This window comes from Anabas testudineus, chromosome 1 (assembly GCF_900324465.2).
Source record: "Anabas testudineus chromosome 1, fAnaTes1.2, whole genome shotgun sequence".
NCBI lineage: Eukaryota > Metazoa > Chordata > Actinopteri > Anabantiformes > Anabantidae > Anabas > Anabas testudineus.
This window is the reverse complement of record NC_046610.1, coordinates 19,256,766-19,274,724: the sequence shown is the minus strand read 5'-3', so window position 1 is coordinate 19,274,724 and position 17,959 is coordinate 19,256,766. Positions and strand designations below refer to the sequence as shown.

Below are 17,959 nucleotides of genomic sequence, written 5' to 3'. Positions count from 1 at the left end.
GTAGAGCATCAGCCTGGGTAGCGCTCCTGGTTCAAACCCCGACTCTGTTGCCAGTTGTGTCTTTGAGCAAGACACTCCACGCTAACTTCCTGGGAGCTGTTTGTAGCTGCCCACTGCTCTCCCCTCAGGGGGAACATGTTACAAATTTAATATGTGACATACGATAAAATAAAGCCTTCTTCAAATGATACCCAGCTTTATTTATCTATGAAAGAGGAAGAGACTTATCAATTAACTAATCAATCACATACATGTCAACTAATCAAATTTGATGTATTACTTCATACATAACACACATATCTTGAACTGCCTTTTTTCACCTGAGGAATATTACTTAAATTAGAAGCAACATTTCCCAAAGTGATGCTGATAAACTAGTCCATGCATTTGTTACTTCCAGACTGGACTATTGTATTATTATTATTAATAGGATGTCCCAATAACTGCTTAAAAAAATGCTGCAGCCAGAGTTCTGACTGGAAATACCAAGAGAGATCATATTTCTCCTACGTTAGCTTCTCTCCATTGGCAACCCTCTAAAATTCAGTTTAAAACACACATATAAATCACATAGTCAAGTTCCGTTATCTCTTACAGACCTCATAGTACCAAATGTTCCAGCAGAACCTTCTATTCTCAGACTGCTGGTCTACTTGTGGTTCCTAGAGTTTCCACATGTAGAATAGGAGGCAGAGCCTTTAGCTATCAAGTTCCTTTCCTGTGGAACCAGCTCCCAGTTCAGGTTCAGGAGTCAGACACCCTCTCTATTTTTAAGACTAGACTTAAATCTTTCCTTTTTTATAAAATGGTTCAAATGAACCATCTCTTATTTATGCTGCTATAGGTTCGTCTGCTTGGGGACCCGTTACTGATACACTGAGCTTATCTTCTCTCTGCTGTCCTATCTCCTCGTCTATCCATACAAATGCCACCATGGCATGTCATTAACTTTGTGTCCTTTCTCTCCCATATTTGTGCTTCCTCTACTGTGTCTCTCTCTCTCTGTACTTTTCTGCAGGTATCCTCAGTCTTGGAACTTTATATCTCCAGAGTCCAGTTACTGGTCCTACCGACCTGCCCAATGTTTTTGCTGCTTGTTGTTGTTTTTTGTTGCCCGTTGATCTTTTCTCTCTCCTCTTTCCACTCTTCCCAACCAGTCGAGGCAGATGGCCACCCACCCTGAGCCTAGTTCTGCTGGAGGTTTCTTCCTCTTTCCACTGTTGCCTAATGCTTGCTCAAATAGGATTGTTTGTTTTTCTATGTATTTCTTATTTATTTATATACTGTAATGTGCCTTGAGATGATTTCTGTTTAAATATGGCGCTATACAAATAAAATTGAATTGAATTGAATTAGTGAGTGTAACATCTGAAAACATACAGAAAGCACAATGGATATCTGTTATCACCATCTGAAGAACAAAAAGGAGAAGAATCAGCAGACTGTGTGAACTCATTGTTTCATTTCCTGTGTCACTGACACCAACACGTTAACACACAAACCGTTGATATGTTTACTTGGAATATGTGTTGTTTGTGATTGAACCTGTTTCACAGTGATGGTGGAGATCACAGGGCTTGTCTTCTGTGGAAAGACTGTATCAAAACAACCAAATTTTCTTTTTTGTTTCATATAAGTGTAAACATGTTTTTATACCATATGACATATGTATAACAGGATATAAAAGGAGAAACAGAGATGAGCAAGGCTTTCCACATTGTGGTTTGGCCATGTCCCCTACACATAGACAATCAGATCAGATTCTCAGAATCTTTTGATGACATTATGTACTATAAATATTTATATATTCTAAGTCTTTGTAATTCAACGTTAAGGAACAGTGCAAAATTCACCACCATACCCTTGGTTTTCTTCGCAAGGTGGTTTTGCCGACACCTGGCCACAAAGTTCTGCGTAAGTCCTCTGTACTCTGCGTCTTCATCATCAGTGATCAGGCCGACAATCGCAGAAATCATCAGAGAACTTCTGCAGAACACAGCTGCCCGTGTGCCTGAAGTCTGCAGTGTAGAGGAGGGGGAAGGGGGCCAGAACAGTCCCCTGGGGGGCTCCCACACTGCAGGTCAGCCGGTCAGACATACAGTCCCGGGCTCTCACAAACTGGCTTATTTTATGAGATAGTCCAGAATCCACTCTGTAAGATCAAGGTCCACACCAGCCCTCTCCAGTTTGTCTTTCAAAAGCACCGGCTGGATGGTGTTGAGTTAATCTGTTATGCAGTTTGTGAGGCCACTGATGTCCTCCCCATGTGGGTCACAAAGCTCCATCCACACAGTGGTGTCGAAACAGTCCCTGAGAGCCTCCTCCTTATAGTTGATAATTCTCATTGTCCTTATAGTTGAGCTCTATTTGTTACTATTAAGCATAGGTAAATGAATGCGATGTACACAATGTGAACTTTGATGTTAAAATCTTTTTAAAATGGGTATTTACATTTTACATTTTGGGTATTTAGCTGAACAGTTTAACATTTATTAAATACATTATTATTAAATGTTATTAACAATAACAATAATACAAGTTTTGATCATCTGTGTGGACGTTGTTTATCTCATCAATGTTGACTCTAATCTTCATTACAGTAAATATCTTCTGTTGTATTGAAGTTTTCATGAATCTCGTCCTGCTGGGCTCCACCTGTTTCGTCGTACTGGTTGCAGGTGCTCTGCTGGTTCGACGTCCTTATCGTTGAGTACACTACAACGTCATTATTTTCGTGAGTCTAAAAAAAAATAAAGAAAATCATTTCATTTGTTATGTGTTTCAGAGGAAGACGTCCTGTAAAACACAGGTCAGATTACTGTGAAGTCCAGTGAAACTGTTCATTATCCAGATCAAAGTCTAAAGCCATGCTTTTAGCATATGCTAACATCTTCATGGTAAAATGCTCACAGTGACAATGCTAATATACTAATGATGTTTATCATCTTCACCATCTTAGTTTAACGTACTAACATTCACTAATTACCACTGAACACAAAATACATATGAGGCTGGAAAGCCATTAGTTGTACAGGACTTTTTAGTTATAAGTCACATTACAGGACAAATGAAAGTTTTAACGTGATGATAACACTAAATGTATTATACTTCATCCTGCTGAGACTTAAATGACTGTTCAAACTTTAACAGCAGTAGTTGTTAAGACATTTGAGACTGACACTGCCATCAGACAGCAGACTGCAGTGAACTGTGCTCAGCACAGTCACAGTTTTAAACAAACCCACTGATTCTGATGATCCCACTGCCTGTACAGTCCTGATCATTGGTGGATTTTTCTTCCCCACATATTTGTAATTTACACAACATTAAATCCATCTGGTGGCTTTAATGATGGTCACCATGGACAGTCTGACCAGTCTATAGCTATGCAGCTCCACACACAGCCAGCTGTGATGCACTGCACGTTGTGACACCTGTCAATCACGGCAGCATTACATATTTCCATGCTGAAAATCACCAGGTGGATTTAATGCTGCAGCTGATCAGTGTAGATTGTAATGAACATTTCAGTCTTATGTGTCCACTAGCAGTGGTTTTGACTTTGGTTTTCTTACATCAGCTTCTTCTTCATCTGCGGCTCTGGTGGTTGTTCTGTTCTCTCTGGCTGCAGTTCCTGAAAACAGCACAGTACAAATGTACAGTTTGTTTACATTCACATCTATGTGCATTGCCTGTGTGTATGTGTTCATGTTTCTGTTTGTGTGCATACATTTGTACTGTATGTAAAACATACCTCGCACTTTGTGACATTTGTATTTATAAATTACAACCAGGACAAATATCAGTATGAACATCAGTGCAGCCGGTACAATGAAAACCACAGGGTTAAAGACCGCCACATCTGAAAAAAAGAAAAATGTAAAAATATCCTTCCTGATAACTCACAGTAGCAGCATGTTCCTCATTTATCTGATGACATTTGTTCTATTATTCACACACAGCAGCAGAAGTAAAACCACATATGAGAAATGTAGCATCACTGTCTTAAATAATGTGTGTTTTAATACAGCTGCTAGTTTATCACATATACACACAGGATCAGTTTTGTTACTCAGCTGGACGATATGATCATTTACACTCATTTCCTGGACTACTTCCTGAATACATACTGGATCCCCACACTGTGACCATACCCACTACGTGCATTGTTTGTAGGTCAGCTGGTCGTACTGCTCCCTCATATAATCAGCTGCATTGTAACTGTGTTGCTCTTTTACCTAGTGACAGTTGAATCTTGGTGTAGTTTCCAAAAGTCCACTGTGAGTCTGAACCACACCAGTATGTCCCAGCATCACCTGCTTTCAGCTCTGTGATGGTCACTGAGAAAGAACTGGAAGAAACATCATCTAGCAGAGTGAACCTGACGTCAGTGTGTCCTGAGCTGTTTTGACTGGTCACCATGTCTGTACAGTTTCTGTGGTGGTCTCCCTTACAGAGGAACTTCCTGTTTGTCCCATGTTGTGGTGGATAGGGACACTGCATAGTTAGTGGACGTCCCACAGTGGCGCTCAGTTTGTTTGACTTCACACAGCACCACTCTGTGAGACAGAAGAGGCTTTGAGCCAAATGACCTAATAACACATCAGCTTTCAAAGTTTAGTGATGAACAAACAAAAACTCCATTTACTTTATGTACATTTCTATGGATGTGAAACAACAGTGACTCAACTCAGTGTGTGATGAGGTACATCTGTGACCTCTCACCTCTGACCTCCAGATCAACAGCAGAGAAAACATCCAGTCCTGTGTTTCTCTTTACTCCACAAAGGTACGACCCAGAATCCTTTTGGGTCAAACTGGTAATGGTCACCGTGAATTTTCTTGACTCCTTGTCATCAGTCAGACTGAACTGTGTGTTTTGTCTGTTGTTAGAGGTGATTAGTGCCTGCTGCAGACATGAGGACGGCTGGTTTCCTCTGCAGATGTACTTCATGTTGTTCTGGTCCTGGGACTCATATGGACAACTGATGGACACTGAACCTCCCTCATAACTTTGGACTTTGGTGGAACTTCTGCAGCAGGTGTTTTCTATCAAAATAATATTAATAAAAGTACTTAAGAGACACAAATTTACAGAAAAACTTGAATCTAGTTCAAGATCCTAGTAACAAATCTGAGCAATATTATTTAGAAATCTTTTATTATTGATAGAAATTCTTGTATGTTATGTTTAATTGTTACTTTAAATGTTTGACATATTTTCAGAACTTATGCAAATGTAAAATTGTTTTTTTTGTCAGTCATCTTTTAGTCCTGTTTTCTGCTTTAAACTTTGACCTCTCACCTCTCACCGCCAGATCAACAGCAGAGAAAACATCCAGTCCTGTGTTTCTCTTCACTCCACAAAGGTACGACCCAGAATCCTTTTGGGTCAAACTGGTTATGGTCACTGTGAATTTTCTTGACTCCTTGAGATCAGTCAGACTGAACTGTGTGTTTTGTCTGTTGTCAGAGGTGATTAGTGCCTGCTGCAGACATGAGGACGGCTGGTTTCCTCTGCAGATGTACTTCATGTTGTTCTGGTCCTGAGACTCATATGGACAACTGATGGACACTGAACCTCCCTCATAACTTTGGACTTTGGTGGAACTGTCACAGCAGGTGTCTGTTAGAGAGTAAAACAAACAGACAGTGTTATTTAGTATTTATACTTTTGTAAAAGTAACAATATCAATATTTTTAGAATTTCACCTAAATAAAATACAAAAGTATTTCTTTAAAAAGTTCTCAGTATGCAGGCACTGTCACAGTCCCAGCTCCCAGCTGTGTGTGTAAATTTAACATTACAATAAAGTTAGGTTTTTCATTATAGTTAATTCTGTTGTGAAAAAAAATTCAGGGGCTGGAAGGATCAGAGGAGAAATCTCTGTGTGTAAAGGGCAGATGCCACTAATGAATGTGCTCGACCTGCGTTAACGTCTCAGTTGCTATTGTATAAAGATCCATCATAATATAATATTAAATACAGCCACATACAGCCAAACTGAAACTTTACTGTGCAAGGATAAAGCTGTACATCAACTCTATTCAGAAACAAGTTCAAAGAACAAGACCATCCAGACTGTTGTCAGCTAAAGATGAAAAAGTCAACAGTGCTACAACAGAGTGGCTCCACATACACAGAGAGTCTGTACTTGACCGGCCTGTCTGCAACAAGCCTCAGTCCCAACTTTTTAAAATTGATTAATCTTTACAAAAGACAATTTGAGTAGATCAGTGAAAACACTAAAAATCTCCTCTTTGTACTTTTATCACATAAATAAAATAAAAAGTTTTAATTGTAATGTAAAAAAATCCTAATTTGAGTTTGTACAATATTAATCTATACAGTAAATAAACTTGTCACATAAGTGTAGTGGAGGAAACCATGTCTTTCCATAGAGGTATATTTTAATAAAGAAGTGCCTCATTACAAATACCATGTAACATGTAGATAACTGAATTTATTATTCTGTGATCCCATATTCATAATACATTATAAGGTCAACCAGTACAAATCAAACAAACCGGTGTTGATTAACAAAATAATGAATTTTACTTTACAACAATATTGAAATTTGGCATAGAGTTTATTTACCTCTGACTATATTCAGACTGATTGATAATTCATAGGATATTGACATCACAAAGTGATGAAAATAATTTCGAATTACCTTTCTCCACCTTCAGTTTGACTTCAGCAGGGTAGTAATCCTTTCCACTCCTCGTCACCCCACACCAGTATTTCCCAGCATCGTTTTGAGTAAGATTAGAGATGGTGGCTGTGAAAACCCGTTTGTTTGTGTCATCACTGATTGAGTATCTGTTTTTACTTCCTTGTGTTGTTGTGATCAGGACATCATTTCTGCCGCAGTCGTTTCTGCACAAGTACTTCTCATAAGATTCATATCCCTTGTCATAAGAGCAGGAAACTTTAGCTTGTTTCCCTTCATATCCAAACACAGGGATAATCTCTGCTGCACCGGTCACTACAACAAAAAATAAAAAAAAGAAAGTGAACTTTAATTTATTAAATTTTATTCTATATAATACTTGTGTTTGCATAAATACAAATAAAGGTCATTGTTTGATTTAAAGAACTTACTGAAGAGGATGAACAGCAGAATTTGAAGGCACCACATCTTCATCTTTTGTTTGAAAAGAGAAACTACAAAATACGTTATACTAACTTAGAAATGTTCCACCCACAATTTGTGTCAGCGTGTCATGTAAATCCTGAACTGTCTCACTTTGAGAGAGTTTTTTGATGCATCTATTCTGACAAACTCACTTCCTGATTTCTGATCTTTATGTGTGAAACTGAGAAATTATGACATTAATTCATTCCCATATTCTCATATCAGTTAAACTGACTGAGGTGGTACAAAGAAAACAAACTCACCTTCATATGAATCCACTTAGACTATAGTTAATAAATATAATGTTTATCACTGCAGGACGTGAAAGATGATGTAAGCTTTTAGTTGGTCTATTGTCAAAGTAGTTCAGTCATCAAGTGTTTGTCATTTCTGCCACCAAGGGGCGCTCCAACCTAATGTCTTCACACTGTGAAGTAAATACTACATGAGTGTAATGGTAACTACATTATAAAGTCCATACAGTATCTTGTATTTGTTCTCTCTTTATATATGTTTACATTAGTAAGTTTTTGACATAATGTTTTTCTAACTGACACAGTTACTACTTGTAGTGCCAGGAACCAATGTGTATGCCTCATAAAATAAATTAGTTAATATTATATATATTTTATCCATATTAAGCTTATTCAGGTTCTATCTTTGATTCAGGAGCTTCACTGATATAGAATTATGTGATTTTCAAGTTAAACAGTGTAAATATTGTATATGTTCTAATGCCTCTTTATGCAAGAGCTCATCTGGTGTTAAGTCTGAAAAGGCTTGTTTAAGTTCCTGTGTCTTTAAGATCATCCCACTTAGTTTTTATTGGTCAGCTTGTCAGGTGGGTGGAACTATGCTCAGCTGGAATAAAACGGTTCAACTACATAGATTTAAGGTCTGTTCGAGATTAACTGTGTCTCGCCTGGAAAACAGACGAGAGCAGGAAGAGACCTCTCACCTCTGACTTCCAGATCAACAGCAGAGAAAACAGCCAGGCCTGTGTTTCTCTGTCAGAAATTCATCTATATACCATCTAAAGTGATCATTTTATACCTCATGTATGCACATCTTTTATTGTGGAGCTCCACTGATAATTAATTATATCAATTACAAGTTAAAACAGTCCTAATATTGTATATGGAGGGTACATGGTGTGTCTTCAAGTGTAAGGTGAAGGAGACGTGGTGGTGGAATAAGGAAGTTGATGTGTGTATAAAGAGAAAGAGGTTAACTAAGAAGAAAAGGGACACTGAGAGGACTGAAGAGTAGACAGAAGTACAGGGAGATGCAGCGTAAGGTGAAGGTAGAGAAGGTGAAGGAAGAAACAAATGACATGAGGACTTGTTTACTAGGTTGGACAGTAAAGAGAGAGAGGTGGATCCGTACAGGTTGGCAAGGTAAGGAGACAGAGATAGGAAGGATTTGTATGTATTGAGAGGTGCCCTGATAAGTGGTGATTGAATGATGGAAGTAGTACTTTGAAAGGTTGATGAATGAGGAAAATGAATAAGAACCAAGAGGAGAAGAGGTGACTGTTGTGGAACAGAAAGCAGCAAAGATTAGTAAGAGTGAGGAGGGAACTGAAGAGGATGAAAAGTGGAAAGGCAGTTGGTCCTGATGACATACTGTACCTGTGGAGGTATGGAAGTGTCTGGAAGAGGTGGCAATGGAGTGGACTAGTTTACTTAACAACAAGATCTTGGACAGTGAGCGGATGCTTGAGGAAATTGTGCTGGTGCCAAGTTTTAAGAACAAGAAAATGTGCAGAGCTGTGGTTCATACAGAGGAAAAAAGCTGATTAGTCACACATTGAAGTTGTGGGAAAGAGTGGTTGAAGCTAGGCTAATGGCAGAGGTGAGCATTTGTAAGCAGCAATATGGTTTCATACCTAGAAACAGTACAACAGATGCAGTATTTGCTCGGAGGATGCTGATGAAGTACAGAGATGGACAAAGGGAGTTGCATTGTGCACCTTCTTCACCTCAGCCCCCTGTAACCTAACGCTTCTACCTTGTGTTCCTCTCTCTTCTGGAAGTGAGTGTTGACTACAGCCATTTCCATCCTCTTAGCAAAGTCCACCACCATCTGTCCTTCCAGATTCCTTTCCTTCACACCAAACCTGCCCATCACCTCCTCATCACCTCTGTTGCCCTCACCAACATGCCCATTGAAGTCTGCTCCAACAACAACTCTCTCTCCTCTGGGGATACTCTCTATGATCTCATCAAACCCACTCCAGAATCTCTCCTTCTCTTCTAACTCACAGCCAACTTGTGGAGCATACCCACTGACTACATTCATCATCACCCCTTCAATTTCTAGCTTTAGGCTCATCACCCTGTGCGAGGCGCTTTTCACCTCTAGAACACTGTTTACAAACTCCCCCTTCAGGATCACTCCTACCCCGTTTCTCTTCCTATCCACACCATGGTAGAACAGTTTGTATCCTCCTCCAATACTACGTGCCTTGCTGCCCTTCCACCTTGTCTCCTGCACACACAGTACATCTACCTTCCTTCTCTCCATCATGTCTGCCAGCTCTCTACCTTTCCCTGTCAATGTGCCAACGTTAAGAGTCCCTATTCTCAAACCTATGCTCCTGCCTTTTCCCTTCTCTCTCTGACCACGGACCCTTCTGCCTCCCCTCTTTCTTCAACCAACAGTAGTCAAATTTCCACCGGCACCCTGTAGGTTAACAGCATCGGTGGTGGTCGTTGTTAACCCGGGCCTCGACCGATCCGGTATGAAAGTCTTGTTGATGATTCGCATAGTTATTTTGGCAATTTTTACGCCGAATGCCCTTCCTGACGCAACCCTCTCTATTTATCCGGGCTTGGGACCGGCACAGAAGCAACCCCTGTGGTTAGATTCATGTTTAATCTGGTGATGGACATAGATTTCCATGGACTATGATGTTAACAGATGACATTGTGATCTGTGGTGAGAGCAGAGAGCAGGTAGAGGAAAATCTAGAGAGGGGTGGAGGTTTGCTCTGAAAAGCTGAGGAATGAAGGTTAGCTACAACAAGACAGAATACATGTGTGTGAATGAGAGGGAAACAAGTGAAATGGTGAGGTTACAGGGAGCAGAGGAAAAGAAGGTGAAGGACTTTAAGTACTTAAGGTCAAAGCTTCAAAGCAACAGAGAGTGTGGAACACAGGTGAAGAAGCGTTTTAATAAAAGAGTTTCAGCAAGAACAAAGGAAAGGTGTTGAAGAAGATGGTGAGACCAGCGATGCTGTTCTACTTAGAGACAGTGACACTGAAGAAAAGACAGGAGGCAGAGCTGGAAGTACCAGAGCTGAAGATGTTGAGGTTCTCTGTGGGAGTGATGAGGATGGATAGGATCTGTACTGAATCCATCAGAGGGACAGACCACGTCAGATGTTTTAGAGATAAAGTGAGAGGCCAGATTGAGGTGGTTTGGACATATTCAATTGGATGCTGAGGTTGAAGCTGCCAGGCAGGAGTTGTAGAGGAAAACCAAAGAGGAGATTTATGGATGTAGTGAGAGAGGACGTGAAGTTAGTTGGTGTGAGAGAAGAGGACGCAGAGGACAGGAAAGGAAACAGATCAATTGAAAAGAAGAAGATAGTCTGTGCGTCAAACTCCTCACTCCCTCAATCTTAACCTCACTGTACTATTTAATTTATTTATTTTTTCTTTTTTTATTATTTGTCTTTATTTCTCCTTATTTTGATCATTCACAGCTATTTACTTTTCAGTCCAGCTTAGCAAAGAGAAGACATGAAACATATTATTAGAAGAGATAGATGGTCTTTAAGCACATTTTACACAACTTTAATATCTACAACATACAAAGTTATGTTAATATATAACTAATTGTATACTTTACTAACTGAAAAATAATCCTACACTGGATGTTTCTGCTGCTTTTGAGGTGGAAGACGTTCACTGTAATGAGATGTGACAGGAGATGAGCTAGTGAGACTCAATAGCTCGCTCTAGTGGATTAAAGTATTACGACAGGTGAATGTTAAATGTCAAACATCAATTCAGCAGCTTGAAATAACCTTCATCTTTCCTAATTTTAATATGTGTTATACTATTTATATTTTCACCTCCACTATGACAGATTAATTATTTGTACCCTCAAAGTTTATTGAGGTTGTTTTCTGCTGCTACCTTTTTATCAACCAGGTGATCCAGAACGTCACAAAGTTTAAATAACTGTTGTTTAGATTTAGGGTAATATCTGCATTTATGTAATAACAAGACACAGGAGGTGTAAGTTACAGACTTGAATACAAGAAGTAAACTAACCAGCAACAGAAAACCACTTAAACAGGCTCAGAACAGTAGAATAAAGAAGAGAAATGACTCTAAGCTGATTACAAGACAAAAATATTAAATTACTGAGCGTGAATTTAAATAGATTAAATATTGACAGATTAAATATAGATTTGATGCAGCATGAATGAAGTAAAGTTGTTTAATGTGTCTTTGTATCAACATTTAAATGTGGCTAATATGCTCTATTACCAACAATCCTGTACTACAACATTGATAATGCTGCAAACACTGAGCACTTTCACTTTTTCACCACATTTAGCCAATAACATTTATTTTTATTTTGTATTGCAGATTTTAATATTGATCATTTTACTGAAGTATAACATGTTTTGTCTTTGTAACACTCTCTGACAGACAACTACTGCAATGTTTACACCAAAGTCCAAAGTTATGAGGGAGGTTCAGTGTCCATCAGTTGTTCGTATGAGTCTCAGGACCAGAACAACATGAAGAATATATTTAAAAGACACCAGCTGTCCACATGTCTGCAGCAGGTAGATTTACTACAGACACTATAGATAATCAGAAAATGTGATCAGTGATGATGACGTACAGAGAACATACATTAAAAATTAATCATCATGCATCATTTACCTTCAGTATCCTGACAGTGTGGAGACTGTTGGGTATCGTTTACGGTGAGTCATGCACTTGTCTCTATCAATGAACAGTGAGTGAGTTTTACAGTTAATGTCTTTCTCTAGAGCCATGCGTGACTCCTCCAGGTGGGACAGGGAGCTTCTGGGTTTGCTCAGCTGCTGGTTCAGAGACGTCAGAGTGGCATCAATTTCTCTCACCTCCCCCTCCAAACTAGACACAGAAGCAGCAAGACAGGAGATAAACAGGAAGGTGAGACAGCACATGATTCAGATCTGTGTGTGTGTGTGTGTGTGTGTGTGTATGTACCTGAGCTGGGGTTCATCCCTGCAGAGCTCCATGTTGGGTCTGAGAGAGCGAAGGTAAAGTCTGGACTGAGCTACTCTCAGTGGAGTCTCTTTGTTGTTGATGGCCTTCTGTAGAACCAGAATATTCCTCTCCTGGACCCCGATCTGCTCCAAGGTCTGTACACACATGGTCACACAATTAATAACCATCAATAGATCACCCTGTCGTTCTGACTGACTATCTGTCTGTCTGACTGACTGTCTCTCTGTGCACCTTTGTAAGCTTCATTTCCAGCTGAGTCTTGGCCTGTACCAGCTCCACACAGCGCTGGCTGAAGGCTTGGTCCACCTTGGAGCACTGGACTCTCAGATCCTCAGTGGTGTCCTGCAGCATCTGCTCCACCAGCAGTCTGACACACAAACAGCTTAATTAAGTTCACTGAAAACTTTTACCACAGTGACGCTTTGAGCTCCCATCACACTGATCTTCATCATCATTACTCTGCAGCACTCTGACCTGAGACTGTTGGTGGCCTGTTCCTCCTGCAGGGCTTTGTTCAGGTTGTCCTGGCTGAACTTCATCCACGACGAGCGGTTACACACTCTGCATCAAACCAGAAGACACAGAGTGTAACTGTATCATTGTGTAATTGCAGATTCACAGACTCATAGCTCACACTCACTGGTCCTGCATGGCAGCTGAGCCTGGGTGGTGCTTTGTGTCTGGACTCCTGTTACTGTGTCTCCCACAGTGGTCATCAAAGCTGTAGGCCTGGTACTTATCAGACCAGTCCAACTCTAACATGTGCTTGGCCTCTCTGTTCAACCTGACACACACATCAAAGATAGATAGATACTTTATTACAGCCTGGTCAATTCAGACGTCTAAATGACATTTTATGAATGACGTACATGTCAGGAAATGTACGTTTCTGTAAAGAGACACTCACTTGATCTGAGTGACAACCTGAGCTGTAGTTCTCTTCAGAAGGTCCTGGACGCTCCTGATCAGGTCCACTTCCTGTAAAACACATTCCCACTGAGCCCTCTGCTGGAGCTGCTTTACTGTTACACTGAACTCAGTATGAGACACTTGATCCAGAGAAAATTACTGTGAGCACACAGCTGAACTGTTGTTGTAAAGACTGCAGGTAATTGTTCATTATTATTATTATTACACCAGCTTAATGTGTTTATTTCATATTTTACCATGAAACCATAAAAGGACAGAGGGATACTGTCTTCTGTGTGTTTCTAATCAGATAGAATCTTACATCTCTCTATTAAATATTAGTGGATCTCAAACATTTGTTCATTTTGACTCAGTTACTAGATCATCAGAATAGTTGCACATTAATCTTCTGTTGACTGACAAGTGGAAACTCTAATTGTTTTATATCTGTTATAAAATTTAGTTTAAGCAGCTGAATAATTAATTAAAGTCTTGATAAGTTCATAGATGAAATATTGTGTAAGTTTATAACACTTCACTTCTCTAATGTTCACTGTCCTGTCAATGTTCACCTTCATCAGCTCCTCCTCCACTGTGTCCTGTACCAGGTCTGGTCCCAGTCTTCTTGTCCTGCAGTTCAGATTATCTGTGGTGATGGCGTACGGAGTCTCGGTGGCGTCCAGCGCCTTCTCCAGCCGCGTCTTCAGTGCCAGCAGTGTCTCGGTGTCGGTCAGCAGATGGTCGATGTGCCGCTGCAGCTCAGACTTCCAGTAGTGGATGTCTTGTAGTCTTTCCCCCAGAAGACGTGTTCCCTCAGCCTGGGTCTTCAAAGTGGCTTCCTCTGTGTCCTGGTACAGAGTTCGGGACTCTCTCTGGATACTTTGAGCCTCGTGGTGGTCAGTTCCAGCCTGTTGGAGGATACTGTGATAGTTGGAGAACCACTCAGCTGGGGTGTATTTAGCAGAGCGGTACCCCGTTGTACCTGAGCCTGAGGAGGACTGCGGGACCTCTAGTCCTACAGGAGACTCTTTCAGGACCCCCTGAGCCACAGCTCTGCTGTCATAGTGTGGCCGTGAGACTAAAACCTCAGAGCTCATTTTATGACAGCTCAGTTACTGACACAAAGCTGACGACCTGCTTTAAGAAGACTTTAGTGCACAGTGTCAACAGTCCTGCTCCAGAACAAGTGGTGTGTTTGTTTGGTGTTGCCTGGTTACACATGTTGGCAGCAGCAGCTCCAGCAGCAGCTTTGTCTCAGGTGACTAGTTAACAAAAGAATCTGTGAATGAATCAGTCACATGGCATTATGTTCACATTCACTGAAGATAACTACAGTACAGCTCAGGTTGTCGCTAAGATCTAGTGTGTGTTACATTTCCCTCCTCCGGCCAGCTGAGGCAGTGTCCCCGGAGGTCTCTGTCTCTGATTTGAGTGGCAACAGATGTGTGTTTTTAGCAGGTGTGTTGTGTTAATCCTTAGTGTGTCTTGTATTTAAGTCCATTTCTGTGTTTGTCATTTACTAGTGTGACTACTGTCAACCTCGTTTTTTCCCTGCCTCCTCCATTCACCTTTTCCCAGACCTCTAGCTTTCATCACCACGGTTTGTAAGTCTTGTTAGTGAAGTCAGTTTAGTTAGTTAGTGAGTTTCTAGTTTACCTGCCTTTTGCAGTGTTCTTTAGTCCGTTTCTCCTTTTTGAGATTTTGTTTGCATTACATTATGTCTGTTCAGCATTTGTTACTACCTCTGTTAATCTTTTATGGGAAATCCCTCTCTGTTTTTCTGCTGTCATTCTGCAACTGGGTCCACTAGTTAACTCGTTAGTAACAGCCTGTCAAACTCTGTTAAACTGCCTGATGACTTCTCATGTTTGCTGAGTGTTTGTCTGTAAATTCGTATTCACACTGTGGAGACTCAGCACAACAATGGACCTAAATATATTTATATTTAGCAGTTGACTATAAATCACAGGATTGCTGGTTCAATTCCCGGCTGCCACGTCACATGCCAAAGTGTGTGTGTGTGTGTGTGTGTGTGTGTGTGTGTGTGTACTGGTTTTCATGTATTGTGGGGACAAAAAATTGTTTTTTCACTCACGGTGTGGGGACGGAAAACGTTGTGGGGACAAAAAATGACGTCCCCAAAAGGAAAACGCTGTCAACTTAATGCTGGAGCCATGCTGATATGTGCCAACATGATTTTTAAGGTTGGCCCAAAAGTTACCTTTTTTCCAAAATGCGTGTGTAGTGTGTGTGTCCACTAGCGCCACCTTAACCTTTGTGACTGCTATTGCACTACCTCCTGTACACACACTCTACTTCCAAATATGGTCAGTCCCACCCACCTACTCAGGTCCCCATTAGGAATGTTTTCAATGGCGACCATTTTAATTGGAGTGTAACCACCGTCGTGGCAAGGTGTGGATGGGAGCTAATCAAGTATGAGCTAACAGCAAACTAAACTCAAAGGTAAGCGATTTTAATTGACTTTTTCTTATATTACTATATGTAATTTTATAAGTACATAGCCAGTGCTCAATGCTTTAGTAGCTCTAAGATATTTATTAGGTGTGGTAGGATAGGCAAAGCTAGCATATTAGCATTGCTTTATTAGCAATCTTTATACATTACAATGACGGGTAGCTAAACTAGGAAAATAATTATGTTTTGCTAGCCATTATACATACTGCCTAGAAAATGCAAATTAGGAAGCAGCAAACTAAACCAAAATTTTAAAGGATTTTTCATATTTATAAGTGCATAGCCAATGCTCAATGCTTTAGCAGCTCTAAAGTATGTGCTAGCTGTGGTAGGGTAGGCCATCCTAGCGTGTTAGCAATCCTTAATTAGCATCCTCTATGCATTATAATGACTAGAGGCTAAGTTAGGAAAATAATTATGTTTTGCTAACTATTATTCATACTGCCTAGAAAATGCACATTAGGAAGCAGCAAACTAAACCCAAATTCTAAAGGGTTTTTCATATTTATAAGTGCATAGCCAATGCTCAATGCTTTAGCAGCTCTAAAGTATGTGCTAGCTGTGGTAGGGTAGGCCATCCTAGCGTGTTAGCAATCCTTAATTAGCATCCTCTAGGCATTATAATGACTGGAAGCTAAGTTAGCAAATCTAGCAATATTTTGCTAGACATATGTTTTGCATACTGTCTTGAAGGTGCATATAGAATATACTGTAGATACTACCAGCTTAAAGATTATCTTAATAACTTATAACCATTGAGGGCTCTGTCAATTTGGCTGTATTGTTATTGAAAAAAAAAAAAAAGAAAACCCAGGGAAATAGATTCATATTTGTTTACGTTTACATTTACATTTACATTTAGTCATTTGGCAGATGCTTTTATCCAAAGCAACTTACAAGTAAGGAACAAGGCAAGAAAACTAAATCTAAGTCAAGGAGAAAAAACATCAAAGCATTCATCAGGTCTATCCTTTGCAAAGAAGGCTAAACAATCATACAAAATGGTTATGGTTATGATAGTGGTGCAGTCTGGAGAGTGTGTAACAAGCTTAAACTGTCTAAGATGGTTAATTAGTGGCATTTTTTGATATGTGTCTGTCTGTTATGACACAGGTTATACTGTGTGTAAGCTGTGTTACTAATACTAGTTTGAAAAACACTGGTCTTGATGTCTGTGCAGCTCTGATTCCTTGTTTCTCAGCTTCTAACTTGTTTTGGCTTACTGGGCAACACATGTAGCTTGTCTGATATAAACAATGATGTCTTTACAGAAGAGAGGCTTACAGGAGAAAAAACAACCTTGCAGACATCAGCTATCACCTAGTTTTTATTATGTTTGTTTTCTATATGTGATAAATGTGAAAAAAAAACCTCAGTCATGAGGCACTTAATGAGTCTGATTGGGCTGATTGGTATGTTGTATGCATTGTGGACAAAAGAAGTGCTGATAACGAGTATTTGTTTCCGTTTTGAAAGAGTAAAGTCTTTATCAAAATATAATTATGTTTAAATGTTTAATTTTGACATCTTTGCAGATATGTCCAAGTAGGGAGGGTGTGCAGCCAGCAGAAGTGTCCCATGCTGCTTCAACCTCAGAAGTAGAAATGGTTGAGCCTCATTGTGCACTCAGCAGTCCAAAAGAGGTATGCTTGTGAACAGCACTTGATACAGTACTGATACTGTGTGTTTCATAGCAGATATTTAGTTGTATTCTAGTTTCAGTCAGAATAGCTAGACATTTAGAAGTGATGTGTCTTGAACGCTAATCATCATGGATCACAGGCAACACATTAGAAGCTCAGTTTTGATTTTAATTTTGGCAGAATTCCACTGAATTATTGGACATTTACGATGTCCCCACAATGCACTTTAATACTGTATTATCCAATTTTAGTGTGAAGTCCAAGTAAAAGAATCACAGATGAAGTCCCCATAAGGGCCCACATCAAGTGTGTGAAGTGTCCCCAGTAAGCATGTTTGCACTAGTGTGTGGGAACACAAGATATGCTGATACAGAATTTGATGAATTTTGAGGATATTTGTATCTATTTTGAATATTTGTGTTTTTGATTGAAGCCTTTATCAAAGTATAAGTTTGTTGAAATGTTTGATTTTGACATCTTTGCAGATATGTCCAAGTAAGGAGGGTGTGCAGCCAGCAGAAGTGTCCCATGCTGCTTCAACCCCAGAAGT

At 39.9% G+C, this 17,959-nt stretch overlaps 2 protein-coding genes across 2 annotated transcripts in view; both read right to left on the bottom strand.

Annotated features, from left to right (window-relative positions):
- LOC113161859 (polymeric immunoglobulin receptor-like) overlaps nucleotides 1–17,959 on the bottom strand; it is a 37,626-nt gene that overhangs the window by 5,487 nt on the left and 14,180 nt on the right. Inside the window, 2 exon segments of the mRNA XM_026359673.1 lie at nucleotides 4,239–4,559; nucleotides 5,306–5,626. Coding sequence (XP_026215458.1) covers nucleotides 4,239–4,559; nucleotides 5,306–5,626 — 642 coding nt within the window.
- LOC113162457 (tektin-4-like) lies at nucleotides 11,930–14,502 on the bottom strand. The gene is made up of 8 exons (XM_026360590.1): nucleotides 13,861–14,502; nucleotides 13,287–13,357; nucleotides 13,020–13,163; nucleotides 12,854–12,940; nucleotides 12,611–12,746; nucleotides 12,359–12,513; nucleotides 12,047–12,262; nucleotides 11,930–11,964 (listed from the first exon to the last, which is right to left on the bottom strand). Exons 1-7 carry the CDS (start codon nucleotides 14,383–14,385, stop codon nucleotides 12,049–12,051), a joined length of 1,332 nt encoding a protein of 443 aa, XP_026216375.1. The 5' UTR covers nucleotides 14,386–14,502; the 3' UTR covers nucleotides 11,930–11,964; nucleotides 12,047–12,048.